The sequence below is a fragment of the Neofelis nebulosa genome, chromosome X, assembly GCF_028018385.1.
Source record: "Neofelis nebulosa isolate mNeoNeb1 chromosome X, mNeoNeb1.pri, whole genome shotgun sequence".
NCBI lineage: Eukaryota > Metazoa > Chordata > Mammalia > Carnivora > Felidae > Neofelis > Neofelis nebulosa.
Genome location: NC_080800.1, coordinates 52,654,465 through 52,672,315, shown reverse-complemented (window position 1 = coordinate 52,672,315; position 17,851 = coordinate 52,654,465). Strand labels below are relative to the sequence as shown.

General features: G+C 40.6%; 1 protein-coding gene across 4 annotated transcripts in view; it reads left to right on the top strand.

The window, feature by feature from the left end:
* Positions 1–312: 312 nt before the first annotated feature.
* ARHGEF9 (Cdc42 guanine nucleotide exchange factor 9) overlaps positions 313–17,851 on the top strand; it is a 205,743-nt gene continuing 188,204 nt past the window's right edge. The window contains exon 1 of one of the 4 annotated variants that reach the window (XM_058712278.1): positions 313–837. In XM_058712278.1, coding sequence (XP_058568261.1) covers positions 808–837 — 30 coding nt within the window. In that variant the 5' untranslated portion in view covers positions 313–807. The remainder of the gene's footprint in view (positions 838–17,851) is intronic. The other 3 variants (XM_058712280.1, XM_058712274.1, XM_058712279.1) reach the window with 3 other exon arrangements.

Sequence of the window (17,851 nt, the reverse complement as noted above, 5' to 3'; positions counted from 1 at the left end):
GCTCTTGCCTGTGTGCATGCACTTGTGCTAGCAAAAAAGAAGCTTGGAAAGCTGCAGAGGGTAAAGTTGAGGCTTTGTCTTTTTTATGTGACCTTAGATATGTCCCTTCCATCTTCTAAACCTCCATTTATCTGTGAAATGAAGATACTAATGCCTGTGTTCACAGGGTTGTTCTGAGGAAACGAAAGTAATGAGGATGAAAGCCCCCAAGGAGTACACAATAGAAGATCCGAGGGGAGTAGGCAAAGGGAGGGCTGGGGGAAGGGAGGCAAGAGAGTGTTGGCACGGCTCCACCAGGGCAGGATCTTATTATTCCGGAAGATGGCCCAACACCTCTGGCAACTTTGGAGAGGACTTTTCGCTGACTCGACACAATTGGCACAACTGGGGAACCCCGCAATAAGCAGCATCTAATTACAGCACGGGGTCGGGGGCAAGAAGAGGTGGCAGCTGCCTTCTCTGGGTGGAGGTCATTTCCCCCCATCCTCTCCCTGCACCCCGCCTCCCAGTTCTGAAGCTTTGGCAGGGGACAAAGGCAGTCGGTTGGGACCCTCCTCCTACGCTTTTCCCAGCAAAGCACCCCTGGAGCTGCAGGGCGGAGAGGCAGAGCTTGCCAGCTGGGATGGAACAACCTGACTAAAGGGGAGGTCCGGGGCGGAGGGGATTGGGCTGTAAGACTGTGGAGGAGGGGAGTCGGAGGGGGCGCTTGGGCTTTCACTGGATCCAGCCCTGCCAGCCCAGCCAGCCAGCCTGAGACAACCCGCGCCAGCCACCCAGGCCTCAGCGAAGCCGGACTAAGCAGGCACCATGCAGTGGATTAGGGGCGGATCAGGAATGGTGAGTGCATATAACCCTGGCTAACCCTGTCTGAACCTCAGTTCCCTAGCCCCACCCCCAGCTCCTTCACCAGCCGCCCTGCCGGGAGCCCCCTGGCTTCTGCCCACCACCCTCTCCGCCGTCCTTGAGACACTAGCTAGCTTGCTGTGGCCATTTTAGGAGCCCTTGCTCACTCGCCTGCTGAAGAAAGACCCCTCCCATCCGCTCCGTATTTTTATCCATTCCCTCCTAACCCCGCATTGGAGTGGGATAAGATTGGGGGTCACCTGGAAGACCAATGAGGCAAGGGGGGCTGGCAGAGGGTCTCTCTGAGAACAGTGGGACTCGAGGGAGGCCGGTGATCTGGTATGGGTTTGAGAGGGAGAAGGTAGTCAAAAAGCCTGGGATTGTAAGAAGGCAGTATGGGAGAGCTTCATGGTCCTCCAAACAGGCTGCATGTACCCCTCACCCCGGCCAGTCTCAGGGCTTGAGGGCCAGAGAGTGACTTTCAGGGAAACTGCATAAGGGAGCCCTGGAGTCCTTGCTTGCTTGGGCTGGGGTCATCCTATACACACCTGGGGTTTTGTACAGGACAGAAAGCTGCAGAAACCTCCATCCTGGAAATGGGTCTGAGCCTCATTCAGTTAGGAGAGCTCTTCCTTACCCCCACCCTCATCCAAGGAGTATGTGCTTGTGTGTGTGTGTGTGTGTGTGTGTGTGTGTGTGTTTAGTATTATCCTCCCATAGTTCATTGTATGTTACAGTGTTCGCTTCTTCACCTGGAGACCTTGGAATGACTTCCCTTGCAGAGGGGAAGTGGTGGTTGCATTTTGATGCCTCTCTGACTCAGCCAAGGGTAGCTCAAGTCTGGTCAGGGACTCTGGGGAATAAGAGCCATGGGCAAGAGGGTCTTGGAGGGCAGGTGGGTTGGGTTAGCAGGTGCTGATGGCAATCCTAGCCCACACTTCTGCACTACCAGCCACAACCCGAAGCTGAAGCAAAGTAGCCTGAAGCAGCTGGGCAAAAACTGATATTTAACAATTTTTTTGCTCCTGCTCTGGAAGGGAAGAGGCAATTTGATATGGACTAGGACTGTATTCAGAGAAGCTGTCCTCCTTTCTTCACGGTTTCCTTAGAATTTTGTTTCAGTGGTTTTTAAAGGCTTCCAGTGTATAATCTTATATATCAGGGCTTAAGAGATTCTTCTCAGACACCCCTCCTTCCCTAGAGTCCCATCAAAGCTGTTTCAAGTGTTTGTAGAATCAGAAAAGGTTAAAGCAGGAAAAGACCTTCAAGTTCTTGTCATCCATCCAGGAAAGCTGAAACCCAGAGAATGGGAGAGACTTGCCCAAGGCCACACAGCTCCATGAAGGAAAAGCTGAGTCTAGCACAGGAGTCTTCTATCTCTTTGTCATTGTCTCTCCCCACTGCTCCACAGAATCCTCTGTTCAAATGGTGCTGAAAGAGACAGAAAGGAATAAACAGTTACAATATTGAGAAAGAAGTTTCTTCAGGATGAACTAATGCCATGAAATTTGCCTGAAAAAAACAAACATGCCAGCCCTGGATTTTTGGTAGCTCAGTCTGGGTGAGACCTCCCTCCTCTTCTAAATATATTTTAGTATAGGGGTGAAGATTGACAACAGATTAAATTAATTGAGAGATCTGAAGTTTTGCCAGTTGTGAAAGAAAAGAGGAAGTAACAGATACCTTGTGGAGACTATGGAATTAAGGATTGATTGATGGGGAAGTATTATAATATTTTTAGGGGACTGAAGTGGTGAATATTATATGATGAAATCATTTTTTAATCATTTGCCAGAGTTCAAGAAACTGTATTCTAGCCTAGAGGCAGGAAGCCTCTAGTTTTGGCCCTGCTACTGTTTTGGTATGAATGTTTGGGGCCTCAGTTTCCTTACCTGTTAAATGGGGCTATTAATGATCCACCAAAATTCCTTCCAGGTCTGAGATTCTCAGATTCCTAGAAGTAAATGTTGGATAAAATGTGACTAATGGCTTATTATAAAAAAAAAATAGGGAGTATTTGTTTAACCACCATTTTATAATGTGGCCAGTCAAAAGGTCTTTATTCCATGTTCTTTCATTTGCAAAGTGTTCGGAATTTATATTAAGCCTTTTATAACAGGGAGATTTATTTTTAGAACATTTGACTATTTTTACTGTACTTCATGTAAATGAAGATTCTTGAACATAAAACATCAGTAGGGATTTTACAGAATAAAATCTGTCTCAGTAGAAGGTTAAAAAACTGTGAGTTCACTTCTGATGGTAAATTCCTTAGTATATTTATTCATAACTTCTGTTTGTAACACAATTTCCCAGAGTGGAGAGAACACTAGTCTCAGAGTCAAAAGTTTGAGGTTGAAGTCCTGGATTTTACACTTCTCAGCTCTGAAATACTTGCCAATTGCCAAACTTCTTTCATCCTCAGTATTCTCATCCATAAAAAGGGTGTAAAATACTTTATTTTGCAGGTACTATTGAGGCTGTTAATTCATTCAAAAAATATAGAGTATCTACTGTGAGTTGGCACTGATCTAGGTTCTAGGGAGACAGCACTGAACAAAAACAAATTCCAAATTCTCATAAATCTTACATTCTGGGGGCTGGGTGTTCACTAAACAACTACACAAATTAATATACAGTATGTCAGGAGGTGCTAAGTGCTAAGAAGTAAAAGAAAACCTGGTAAGAGGATAAAAAGAAGTAGGGGGCAGAATGATATATTAGACAGATGACTCACAGCCTCTCTGATTAAGAGACATTTGAGCAGAGTGTGAAGGAAATGGAGGAACAAGCTCTGTGCAGATATTTAAGAGAAGCGGTTTCTAAGCATAAGAAACACACACACAGAGAGAGAGCTCACAGCTTGTTTGTTTAAGGAACAGCAAGGAAACCAATGTCCCAGGGACATTTAATCTGAGTGAAATTGGTAGCTTCTGGAAGGTAAGGAATAGAATCTGACTTAAAATTTAACAGAATAAATTGTAGTGGGGCAAAGGAAAAAGGAGTAAGGAGGCTCTTACAATAGTCCAGGTTAGAGGTAATGGTGGCTTAGATGAGGGTGAAAGTGCTATAGTCAGCTTCATTTGTAAATAATTTGTGTCTCTCCTTCCTGAGCACCCACTTGATTCTCAGATGGCTGAGTGTGGGGCTATAATGAACAAAGAATGGGTGTATGCATGCAGGGACATTTCACATCTAAGTCAATGATCAAATGATATTCTTTGGGCTCTTGGCCTCTGATGGGGCTGATAGAGGGTTGGTTCTATGTGGATTACCAGTGAGCCAGTTCCTTGCTTTCTTGGATTCTGGACAATAAGATTAATTGCATTATTACTACTTTAGAGATGTTGTATACTTAGCATATGTGATATCCGGAATAAATAATTTTTAATACTCCCTAATCTATATGACAAAATTATTTTCAGTAATAATCATGTAGTAATTAGACTAATTGTTTTGTTGTTTTATTTTTAATTTTTAATTAGCAATGAAAAAGAGGAATAAACTTCAATTTGAAAGATATTTAGATTCAGTAACATCTCGCATATAACCTAAAATGTACACTTACTGAACAAAAATAGTACACATTGCAGTTGTATTGTTTTTGCTATTTTACATTTTAAGCACAAATAAAAACTCCAATTGGTCAAGTAAAATGGCAGAATTGAAGTGACTTACATTCCTTTTCTTTGACTTTACAATCCCTGTGCCATCATTGTTTACTTTGAACCTACTATTTAAATGATGGAACATATAGTACCAGAGGGATTACAGACATGAAGTGCACCCAAAGCTACTTTGAGTGATTCTAAACCTTTGCAAGTGGAATGAACTGAAGGAACACATGTAAAGTCTGTGTAAGGGGGCGGGCAACTGAATCAACTTCCATGTAGAATATAGTTTTATTAAAGGATGAGTAACAAAAGGTGCTGATTTAAAACTCAGTAGTAACAACAATTTTTTAGAACTTTGACCAAAAAAGGTTTTTTTCAGGGAGAAGTATTTTATTACTGACATTGCTTAAAATTTCTGGTTCATCGTGATAACAATAAAAACAGTTTGACGTTTTAGTCTTTAAAAAAATCTTTATAGATAGTGCACTCCTTCATTGCCTGAACTAAGGGTTGTCAACTTCTATTGCCCCACTCTTGGCTTGCCTCTACTTTGGAGAAGCATACGAAATTATGAATTAAATTCTACGCCAAATTTCATGTGACCTTTGTAAAAGTCACAACATTGGAGTTGGTGGAAATCTCTGCATATGCAAGATGGAATGGCTAATTGGTAAGTCTAATAGTTGATTTGCTTCTGCTATGAATAACAGAAATTTATTTATACTGGCTTAAAACACACAGGTTTTATTTCACATGAGAGAAGTCAGGGGAGGAGCACCTGGCTGGCTCACTGGTAGAGCATGTGACTCTTGATCTCTGGGTCATGAGTTCAAGCCCCACATTGGCCATGGAGCCTACTTAGAAAAAAAAATGAAGTCAGGAGATAAGCATACCAGGGCCAATATGGAAGCTTCAGGAAACTTTTAGGAACTTCTCTGCACCACCATCCCAGCATTTGGTTTTCATTGTTGAGGTTACTTACTGGTCCAAGATGGGTGTGGAATTTTCAAGACATCTATTAACATCCACTTTCTAGGCAACTGGAAGGTTCAAAACAAGAGGAAACAAATTTGGCTATCCTTTTTAAAGAAATATTTCTAGAAGTCCTATTTAATATTTCTCCTCATATCTCATTGGTCAGAACTGAGTCACATGGATGCTTCCAGTTGCAATGGAAACTTGGAAAGTAGTCATGTAAACTGGGAGGCAATGTGCACAGCCAACGATCAGGGCTAAGGTTTATGATACAAAGGGAGAAAAGGAGAATGGACTGTGAGGAGATGACCTGCAGTCATTGTCACAGTTAATTCACATGTATGTTTGCCAATGTAAAAATGCAGAATCTCAGAATTTGAATTTGGCTTTGGATTATGAGCCATAGCCTGATGGATATGGCCAATAGTAAAAATACTGCCATCAGTCTGGTGAAGGATCAATCAAGACTTGACATACTCTAGTCCTCTCTTGCTTCCTCTCAGTGACAGAGTCTTCTTGTGAGACCAAATGAACAGTTATATCCATCACAGAAATGGGGAATGCAAATTAAGGACCAGTGTTTAGGGAGGGATTGGAGAGGGGAGATGACAAGCACAGTCTGAGCTATGTTGAGTCTGAGATGCTTGGACAGACTCATATGGACATATCCAATAGGCAGTTGATGATCTACATATTGAGCTCAGAGGATTGGGAGGTATTAGTGACAGTCAAGTTCTGACAGTAGATGAACTACCAAGTATTTCAAAATGCAGTTCAGCCTGATAAAATGAAGGATGGGAACAAAATTTGAGCCCTTTCTTTCTTTCTTTCTTTCTTTCTTTCTTCTTTATTTTCTTTTTTTTTTGAAGTATTCTCCCAAGCTAGAGCAGGCCCAGTCCACTCTAGGAGGTGGGCAGGAGTAACCAGGAATGTGGGTCTCTCACCTTTGATCTGTCAAGAGCACCGTGGTTTTTGCTTTATATGTTGTATTGTTGCTTAAGATTTTGGAAAAGGGTTTTGTTTGCCCTGTATTTCCCCCTATCTCTTACATGAAATGTTGAATACCACTCATTTTATAGATTGGGAAATTTGAGTGTCAGAGAGGGAGGGTGCTTGACCCAAGACCATACTCAGTAACTGGGAAAATAATCCACATATCTCAATTCCCAGTTAGGTGTGCTTTCTGCAACCCTCATTAGCAGGAGGGCAAGGGAAGGGAAGCTCACCTATTATATGCCAGGTATACTAAATGTTATCTCAGTTAGTCCTCATATTAGCCCCTACAAAATGGGTTTTAATATCCACATTTGTTAGTTAATAAGTTCATCTAAAAAATATTTGCTGAGAACCTACTATGTTGCAGGCACTCTTCTAGTCTTTGGGGGTACAGCAGGGGAAAAACAAACAAACAAAAACAAACAAAAAAAAAACAGAAAAATGTCCCTGCCCTCTCAGAGTTCATAGCCTGGTCCAGCTTAGAAACAGGGATAGAGAATTTAAGTATCTTGCTCAAGGTTAAAGGGAAGCATCAGATTTCAAATCAAGATCTGATTAAAAAAGCCTTACTCTTTCCACAACCCACCCACCTAGCTACAACCCATTCACACACCCCCATCCCTCTATACATCCCTCATCCCCTCACTGATTTACTCACCCATGCACACATCCAATTATTGGTCCATCCATCTATTCATACATTTATCCAATGTATTTATTGATTGTTTATAAACTGCTAGGTGCTGGTGATACAGCAGAGTTCTCTAGCTTTCATCACTCTGTGTTGGTGTTAGCAACATAGTGTAATGTTTAGGAGTACAGACCCTGGAACCTGATTCCCTGCATTCAAATACTTGCTCTGGCTGCTTATTGTTTGTGTGGTCTTGGGCAGCCTACTTAACTCCTCAGGCCCCTTATTTTTAAAGTTGGAAAAATGGTAGTAACTACCCATTTCATAGTGTTGTGAAGGTTAAATGAGTGAATGCATGTAAGGTACTTTGAACAATGCCTGGAGCAGAGTAAAGCTATAAAAAGGTTTATTTATTTATTTATTTTTTTTTTTTAAATTTTTTTTTAATGTTTATTTATTTTTGAGACAGAGAGAGACAGAGCATGAACGGGGGAGGGTCAGAGAGAGGGAGACACAGAATCTGAAACAGGCTCCGGGCTCTGAGCTGTCAGCACAGAGCCCGACGCGGGACTCGAACTCACAGACCGTGAGATCATGACCTGAGCCGAAGTCGGCCGCTTAACCGACTGAGCCACCCAGGCGCCCCTATTTTTTTATTTTTATATTCCCTTCAGAGCCAGAGCCCATCCCAGTTGGCTCAGAACCACAACTTCATTTGATTACAATCGTCAACTAATTATATTACATTCCTCAGGGTCCTTTCTAGCTAATCTGAAAAAGAAACTTATGTCAATACTTAATAACATCTCAATATGTTCCCTCCCCCATGTAATAGGGGCATGACAAAATTTATTTATCCTGAATAGGTAATATATGCACTTGGTGCAAAATTTAAAGAGCAGAGAAGGGATTGAGGTAAAAATTAAGTCTTCATAAGTCTTTCTCCTTCCCCTGGTTCTTAGTCACGTCGTCTAGAGATAACCACTGTTATAAGTTTCTTAAGTGTTTGTATATCTATATTCCATGGCTTTACAAGATTTTACTTATGTACACACACACACACACACACACACACTTTCTTCTCTTCATACAGTTGGTAGCATATTCAACAGTCTGTGCTTGACTCTTTTTTTTTCAATTAACAATATTCTTGAAGATTATCTCATAACAGTACATGCAGATATGCCTCCTTTTGTATGGCTACACAGGATTCTATTGGGTCCTTTATTGATGGCCAATTAGTTTGTCTCCAGTCATTTGCCTGATAAACAATGTTGCAATGGATTTTAACAGGTCATTTAAGAAAATGGATGTTTATCAAGCAGCTACTCTTTCCAGGGCACTATATCAGGCTGAGGTATGGGATAGTCAAGACAAGATGTGGTTTATGCCTTCAGGAGCTTATAATTCAGTAGGGGAGCCATAAGTCAGCCTGGGTGGAATGCTATAAGAAGTACAAAGATGGTGATGTGGGAGTAGAGGGTAGTAGGAACATGGTTGAGGGGATTCAAAGGATTAGGCAGGGATTTCTAGAATAGAAAGTATTTAAGGTGTACTGTCAAGCCTTTCAAATGACAGAGTTTGCTTGATGTGGAGAATAGGCATAGTTAGTGAAGCAAGAAATGTTCCCAGCACAGGGAACAACATTAGACAAAGAACAGAGGCATGAAAAGAATCATATATTCTGGAAGTAAACTATGAGTGCTGTGGTGTGGTTGGATCCAGTAATTATTGCCAGATGAACTGGGGCCACATCAAGAAAGACCTTGAATGCCAGGCTTAGAAGCTTTGCCTTGTTAGGGCAATGACATGATAAGACTGAGTGGTGGAGGGTCCCTTTTGTGGCACAGATGGAGAGGGTAAGAGCACGGGAAAGGTTGCATTTGACACCTGGAGGCAACACACACACACACACACACACACACACACACACACACGATGTCCCAGCTTAAGCCATCAGGCAGGAGGAGTTCCCTCTTACTCAGCCTTTTTGTTTTATTTAGGTCTTCAATTGATTAAAAGGAACCCACCCACATTGGAGAGGACACTCTGCTTTACTTAATCTATGGATTCAAATGTTAATTTCATCCAGAAACACCCTCACAGAAACACCCTGAATAATGTTTGACCAAATGTTTGGGCACCCTGTGGCCCAGTCAAGTTGACCCATAAAATTAACCATTACATAGCCTCATTTATCTTCTGAGTCTGCTGTGAGAATCACATGAGTGAGTAGACAGGAAAGGGCTATATTAACTCTGCTATTCTCTATCCATAAAGGGAGTAATTATTATTCCTGACAGGATATAGGGGTATACACTTGGATGTGCAGAATATGATCTTCTCTTCTACCCTGAATTCAGACCTCAGAAGACCAGACCTAACTTTTCTCTGAGCATGAAGAGATGGAATAAGAATTTCATTCACAAGGAACAAATTCTCCCACCCAAGCCCAAGGCTTCCTGAACTCTCTGTTTGAGAAGAGACTGAGAAAGGCTCCCAAACACATTACATAATGAAAAGAGCTTCTTAGGAGCCCACCGCTTTGAAGTTTTTTCATCATGCTATTTTTGGTGTGTGTGTGTGTGTGTGTGTGTGTGTGTGTTAGAGCATGACTAGTTCTGCAAGTGATTAAGCTGGTCAGTAATGGAAACCAGACAGTGGTGTTGGTGGTAGGGGGAACAAATGCATTCAGCTAGGTCTGAGATGCCTTACTGTCATGAAGAAACATTATGTCGAAGGACTTCCTGGCATACCCAGGGAAGTGACATTAAGTTGAGTCAGCTGTGTAGAAATTTGGGGAAAGATCCTAACAACTTTGGATTACAATAAAGAATAAATAAAGAAAAAAAAGAATAAAGAGACAGTGAGGTTTGTGAGGAGTTTAGAGGAGGCAGCAGGAATAGCATGTGCATAGTCCTTGAGGTTGAAATAGTTTGTTATATTTGAGGGATAGAAAGAAGGCCAGTGTGACTGGAGCACAGGGAGAGAAAGGCAAGTGGCATGATAGGAAGACAGAGAGTCGGGGAGGGACCAGCTCACACAGGGCCTTGAAGGCCTAGGGAGTTTGTAGGCCCAGGGAGGGTGTGCATCAACTATCCTCAAAAGCAGTATGATTCAGTGGTTAATAGCACACACTCTGGAACTAGACTGCTCAGGTTCAATTCTGACTCTGCTGCTTCCTAGTTTTGTGATCATAAGCATGTTGCCTAAACTTTCTGTGGCTCAGTTATGCCCTTTCAAAAATGGGGATAATAATGGTACTACCCATAGTGTTATTGTGAGGATTGAGTTAATATGCTCACAGTGTACATGACAGTGCTGGACACTGGCAAGTGCTATTCATTCTAAGTACAATAGGAATCATTTGAAGCAGTGGAATGATGGGGTTGGCTTATTAATCTGAGAAGTTGACTTTAACAAAAATCTATAGAGAATGGGTTGAGGAGGATGAAAGTGGAGATGGCAAGCCCAATTAAGAGGCTGCTGAGAGATGAAGTCAGTGAGGTTGGGGAGAAGAGGAAATATTTAACATCAATTTTGGAGATGGATTCAATGCTTATTGCTGCTGGATTGATTGAAAGAGATGCAGAACAGGGCAGAAACAAGGAAGATGATCATTATGTTTCTGGCTCTGCTACTGACTAGCTGTGTAATTGTGGGCAAGGGATTTAACCATTCTAATCTTCAGTTTCCTATGTATTAGAGTTCTCCAGAGAAACAGTAGCAACAGGGTTTGTGTGTATGTACGTCTGTAGAGAGAGATGGAGAGAGATTTTAAGGCATTTGTTTATGTGAATATAGAGGTGCAAGTCCAAAATATGCAGGGTAGGCCAGCAATCTGAGAAGAGTTGCAGTCTGAGTCCAAAGGCAGTCTGTTGGCAGAATCCCTTCTTGCTCAGGGGAGGTCAATCTTTGTTCTATTAAAACCTTCAATCTATTAGATTAGCCCCACCAACATTATGGAATATAATCTGCTTTATTCAAAATCCGCTGATTTAAGTGTTAATTTCATCAAAAAATACCTTCACAGAAATATTCAGATTAATGTTTGACCAAATATTTGGGCATGGTGGTCCAGTCAGTTTGACACATAAAATTAACCACCATACCTTATCTGTGAAACTTCAATAATAGTATACCTGGTTATTGGTATTATTATGAGGATGAAATTACTTAATATATGTAAAGCACTTGGTATGTTCTTTCACATAGCAAGTGTTCAATTAATGATAGCCTTTATTATTTTAATACAATAATAATTCCTCACATTTGTTTGGTGTTTTGCATTTTTTAAAAAAATTTTTTTTTCAACGTTTTTTATTTATTTTTGGGACAGAGAGAGACAGAGCATGAACGGGGGAGGGGCAGAGAGAGAGGGAGACACAGAATTGGAAACAGCCTCCAGGCTCCGAGCCATCGGCCCAGAGCCTGACGCGGGGCTCGAACTCACGGACCGCGAGATCGTGACCTGGCTGAAGTCGGACGCTTAACCGACTGCGCCACCCAGGCGCCCCGGTGTTTTGCATTTTAAAAGCACCTTCACACATATGAATTCATGTAAATCTCACAACGGTGTTTGTACTTTAAAGTTGGGGAAACTAAATCTGGGAGAGATGAAAAATCTTCTCCACACACGTATTGCCAAATGGAGCCTGATGAGAAATAGGCCTATTCAGAATTTGGGAGGGAGCAGCAGGGAGCCTTGACTAGGTAGAATCTCCATTTAGTATGCCCCCTACCTTATTCTACTATAAACAATTCTTCACATTTTAAACAAATTTTTTACTCCATAGAGCACTTTCAAATCATTTATTTCATCATTTCTTTGGTAGGTATTATTTGTTTCTCCTGTTTATAGATGTGGAAACTGAGGGTTAAAGAGTATATGATTTGCCTAAAGTTAGGGGCAGAGATAGTATTCAAACCCTAAATTATAGTATTTGTTAGTATTTATTGAGAATTATTGTGTGCCAGCATTGTTCTAATTGCTTTGCATGTATTGATTCTTTAAACCCTCATCAACAACTGTATGAATCTGTTTCACATATGAGGAAACTAGGGTAGTGAGAGTATGGGGCTTGCTCCAAGTGAAGGGCATTATACCATTCTCCTCATTTTTAATATGAGAAAAGTGAGGCTCAGAGACATTAAATAGAGAGAGAGCAGAAAGATGAAAGCAGAGTAGGGTGACCCTATGCTTGCTTCATCCCACAAATATAATTAGATAACAATCAAATAATTGTAAATACCCCAGAAAATGACCAGAAGACTGGCAGAACAAACTCCACAACTAAAGGTAGAGAATAGGCCACATTGAAGAAGGCAGGAAGTGCAGAGACACAGTTTGGGAGAGAAACACATAATGGCTGCTGCAGTGGGAAGGGAGCTACAGTTGTAGAGAAGGGCAAGAAACAGACTAGCACATGGGGGAGGACATGGATGATGATTCCCCATAGCAATTGGCTTGGAAAGTGAGAGGGACTGAATTCATGAGTTCTTGCAACCAGCCAGACTTAAAACCTGGAGTTCTAAAGGTTAGTGGCTCAGGGAGAGCCCAGAGGGCATTGGGGCTGTTCTAAGAGTGAAAGCAGTACAAACAGCCCTGGGACAAACAGCCTGGAAACAGCAATTTGAAGAGTGCCTGGGGGCACACAGTGGGAAGGTTATTTGCTCATCTTGGAGTGTGCCCTACAGAACCAGCATTCATATACAGATCCCTCTGAGAAGAAAGCAACTGGCCTGTGCCACTTCCCTCCCCTGCCCCTTAGCAAGTACAAGGCCAACTGTGGAAAACAGCACAGCAGCACTGACACTGACTACCTTACTTGCTTACATCAAGCCCTGCCCCCATACACTGATGGAACTGCTCTTCCCAGTCACACTTGCAGGGGTACCCTCCCCCAGAAGACCAGCCCAAAACCCTGCTTACACTGAATCTCCTGATGTGAGAGTTTTGTGGAGCCATTGTTCTTGTAGTAGTGGCAACAGGTCTCATTTCACAAGCAGACAAGAGCACATCTAGGAAAAAAAAAACTCACCACATTCAGGCCATGGGCCCAACACTGCCCATAACAGGCAAAGAGAGTTTCTTCAGACAACTGGCCTGAAGGATAAAGTGGCTAGGATACAACAGTAGAGCACATGCAGCACAAATTGGAGACACTCCCCAGAGCACAAGGCCCTGGGGAACAGGGGACACTACACTTCAGGACACTATAAGACCTCTTGTTCATAAGACCATTACACTTAAGAAGGGACTTATCTGCCTTTCCTAACACAGAGAAATAGACAAAATGTAAAGACTGAGGCATTTGTCCCAAATGAAAGAACAGAACAAGGCCATGGCCAGAGATCTAAATGAAACAGATATAAGTTACATGCTTGATAGAAAATTTAAAGTAATGATGACAAAGATATTGGACTTGAGAAGACAGTGGAAAGTATCAATGAGACACTTAAAATAAGGAAAAACATAGCAGAGATAAAGGTCTAAATAAACAAAATGAGAAACACCCTTGATGGAATAAATAGCAGGATGGCAGAAGCATAGGGACAAATTAATGACCTAGAAGATAAAGTAATGGGAAGTAATCAAGCTGAAAAAAAGAGAGAAAAAAGAATTATGCAAAACAAGAATAGACTTAGGGAATTCAGTGACTCCATCAAACTTAATAACATTCATTATAGGAGTCTCAGAAGAAGAGAGAGAAAAAGGGAAAGAAAATTTATTTTATTAGGTATTTAATACCTAAAAGCTTCCCTAATCTGGGGAAGGAAACAGATATCCAGATCCAAGAGGCACAGAGAACCTCTAAAAAAATTAAAAAAAAAATCCATAACAAGCCATATTATACTTAAAATGGAAAAATATAGTGATAAAGAAAAAAATTAAAGCAGCAAGACAAAAGAAGACAGTTACATACAAAGGAAACACCATAAAGTTACCAAGGGATGTTTCAGCAGAAACCTTCCAAGACAGAAGGGAGTGGCATGATATATTCAAAGTGCTGAAAGAGAAAAATCTACAGCCAAGAATACAGTACCCAGCAAGGCTCTAATCTAGAATAGACAGAGAGATTAAGAGTTTCTCAGACAAATAAAAACTAAGGGAGTTCATGACCATTAAAGCAGCCCTGCAAGAAATATTAAAGGGGATCTTTAAGTGAAATGAAAGACCAAAAGTGAAAGTATGAAGGTAGGAGAAACACAGAGGCAGCAAAAATGAATATGTTTTGTAAAATATCACTCAAGGAACTTACAAAATAAAAAGATGTAAAATATGACATCATATACCGAAAACATGGGGAGGAGAGGAGGGAATGGGTTCAAACTTAAACGACCATCAACTTGGGGCACCTGTGTGGCTCAGTTGGTTAAGCATCCAGCTTCGGCTCAGGTCATGATCTCGTGGTTTGTAGGTTTGAGCCTCATATCGGGCTTTGTGCTGACAGCTCAGAGCCTGGAGCTTGCTTCAAATTCTCTCTCTCTCTCTCTCTCTCTCTCTCTCTGTCTCTCTCTCTCTTGCTGCCCCTCCCCTACTTGTGCTCTGTCTCTCTCTGCCTCTCAAAAAAAGAATAAACATTAAAAACATTCAAACTTAATGACCATCAACTTAATATAGAGTGTTTTATGCAGAATAGGTTCTATGCAAACCTAATGGTAACCCTATATCAAAAACCACTAATAAATATAGAAAGAAAAAAAGAGCAAGAAATCCAAATATACGACTAAAGAAAACCAGCAAACCATGAAAGAGAGAAAGACAAGAAAGGATCAGAGAAAATCTTCAGAAGCAACCACAAAACAAGTACTAAAATAGCAGTGAATGCATATCTTTCAATAATTACTTTGAATGTAAATACTAAATGCCCCAATCCAAAGACATGGGGTGTCAGAATGGATATAAAACCAAGACCCATCTACATGCTTAATACAAGAGACTCATTTTAGAACTAAAGACACCTGCAGACTGAAAGGGGATGGAGAAACATCTATCATGCAAATGGATGTCAAAACAAAGCCAGAATAGCAATTCATATATCAGAAAAAATAGACTTTAGAGCAAAGACTGTAACAAGAGACAAAGAAGGGCACTATATAATCATAAAGGGGAGAGTCCAACAAGAAGATATAATAACTATAAATATTTGTGCACCCAAAATGGGAGTACCCAAATATATAAAACATTTAATAGCAAACATAAGGGAACTAATTGATGATGATACAATGATAGTAGGGGACTTTAATACCCCACTTACATCAATGGACAGGTCATCTAAACAGAAAATCAAAAAGTAACAATGGCTTTGAATGACACACTGGACTAGATGGATTTAACAGATATATTCAGAACAATCCATCCTAAAACAGCAGAATACACATTCTTTTCAAGTTCACATGAAACATTTTCTAAATAGATCACATATTAGCCCACAAAAGAAGCCTCAGAAAATGAAAAAAGATTGAAGTCACACCATGCATCTTATGTGACTACAATGCTATGAAACTAGAAGTCAAACACAAGTAAAAATTCTGGAAAGACCAGAAAACATGGAAGTTAAATGAAACAATGAATGGGTCAACCAGAAAATAAAAGAAAAAAAATTAAAAAGTACATGGAAACAAATTGAAATAAAAACCAGTCTAAACCTTTTGGATGCAGCCAAAGTGGTTCTAAAATGGAATTTTATAGCAATAGGGCTACCTCAGGAAACAAGAAAAATCTCAAATAACCTAGGCTTACACCTAAAGGAGCTAGAAAAAGAACAACAAACAAAACCTAAAACCAGCAGAAGGAAGGGAATAATAAATATCAGAGCAGAAATAAATGATATGGAAATTAAAAAAAATAGAAAAGATCAATGAAACCTGGAGATGGTTCCTTGAGAAAATCAATAAAATTGATAAACCTCTAGCCAGATTTATCCATAAAAAAAAGAGAAAGGACTCAAAGTCTCAAATGATAGAGGAGTAATAACAACCAATACCACAGAAATACAAACAATTATAAGAGAATATTATGAAAAACTATATGCCAACAAACTGCATAACCTAGAAGAAATGGATAAAATCCTAGAAACATATAACCTACCAAAACTTAAACTGGAAGAAATAGAAAATTTGAACATACCAATTATCAGCAAAGAAATTGAATCGGTAATCAAAACACTCCCACCAAACAAAAGTCCAGGACCAGATGGCTTCACAGGCAAATTCTACCAAACATTTAAAGAAGAGTTAATACCTATTCTTCTCCAACTATTTTAAAATACAGAAAAAGGGGGCACCTGGGTGGCTCAGTCGGTTAAGCGGCCGACTTCGGCTCAGGTCATGATCTCGCGGTCCGTGAGTTCGAGCCCCACGTCGGGCTCTGTGCTGACAGCTCAGAGCCTGAAGCCTGTTTCAAATTCTGTGTCTCCCCCTCTCTGACCCTCCCCCATTCATGCTCTGTCTCTCTCTGTATCAAAAATAAATAAACATTAAAAAAAATAAAATACAGAAAAGGAAGGAAAACTTCCAAGTGTAATTCTATGAGGTCAGAATTACCCTGATACCAAAAGCAGATAAAGACACCATGAAAAAGGAATTACAGGCCAATATCCCTGATGAACATAGATGCAGAAATCCTCACAACACCAACAATGGAATATTATTCATCCATAAACAAGGAATGAAATCTTGTCATTTGCAATGACATGGGTGGAGCTAGAGAGTATAATGCTAAGTGCAATAAATCAGAGAAATATAAATACCATATGATTTCACTCATATGTGGAATTTATGAAACAAAAGAAATGGGAAAAGGAAAAAGAGACAGAAGAGAGACACCAAGAAACAGACTCTTAACTATAGAGAACAAACTGATGGTAACCAAATGAAAGATTGATGTGGGGCTGGATTAAATAGGTGATGGCGATGAAGGAATATATGTGTCATGATGAGCACTGGAGTTACTTATGGAATTGTTGAATCACTATATTGAACACCTGAAACTAATACAACACTGAATGTTAACTAACTAGAATTAAAATAAAAACTTGTTCCTGGTCACACAAACAGTAATTGGCAGAACAAGGGTTGAACCTTAGTAGGCTGGCTCTAGTGCCTGAGTTCTTAGCTACCAAGCTATATACTTCTTCTAAGTCTAGGGCTATTCCTGGCTTGCTTAATTAAACCACAGAGTGAGGGTGGGGAGAGAAAGAGAGAGACAGACAGACAGACAGAGAGAAAGAAAGAAAGGGAGACTATGAGCAAATCCTCATGCTTAATTTGAAGATGAACATTTAGTGTCCTGACTGCCCAGTAGATTACTGTTAAATGAAACTCATAAATAAATAATCTGGACATGGGGGTCAGAGAGGGTAGCTGGTTGAATGAGTCATGAAGCCCAAAAATGGAACTATCCAGATTAGTCTCCAAAAGTAAATACTGGGCCTGATACTGAGGGAAGCATTCACTGCCCATCCCAGTCTTGAATTGATTCATGACTGGGTTTGGCTGTTCCAGAAAGATCTGAGCCTGAACCTGAAAGCATTGTACTTCCTCTGAAGGGGCTTTTAAACCCTTGCTTCTCTTTTCCAACCAGTCCTTTCTACCCTGTGTGGTCTAATGACACACTTGAAATGGAATTGAAATAAGTCCCCTTGGCCCCTCCACCCCCCATAAAACAGGCCTGAAATAAATCCATGTAAGGAATAGGAGGAAACTGATGTTCTTGGGTATTTATTCAAATATGTATATAGTCTTTGGCCACATGAGATCAGTATGGGCAGTGATTCTTGAGGGAAGG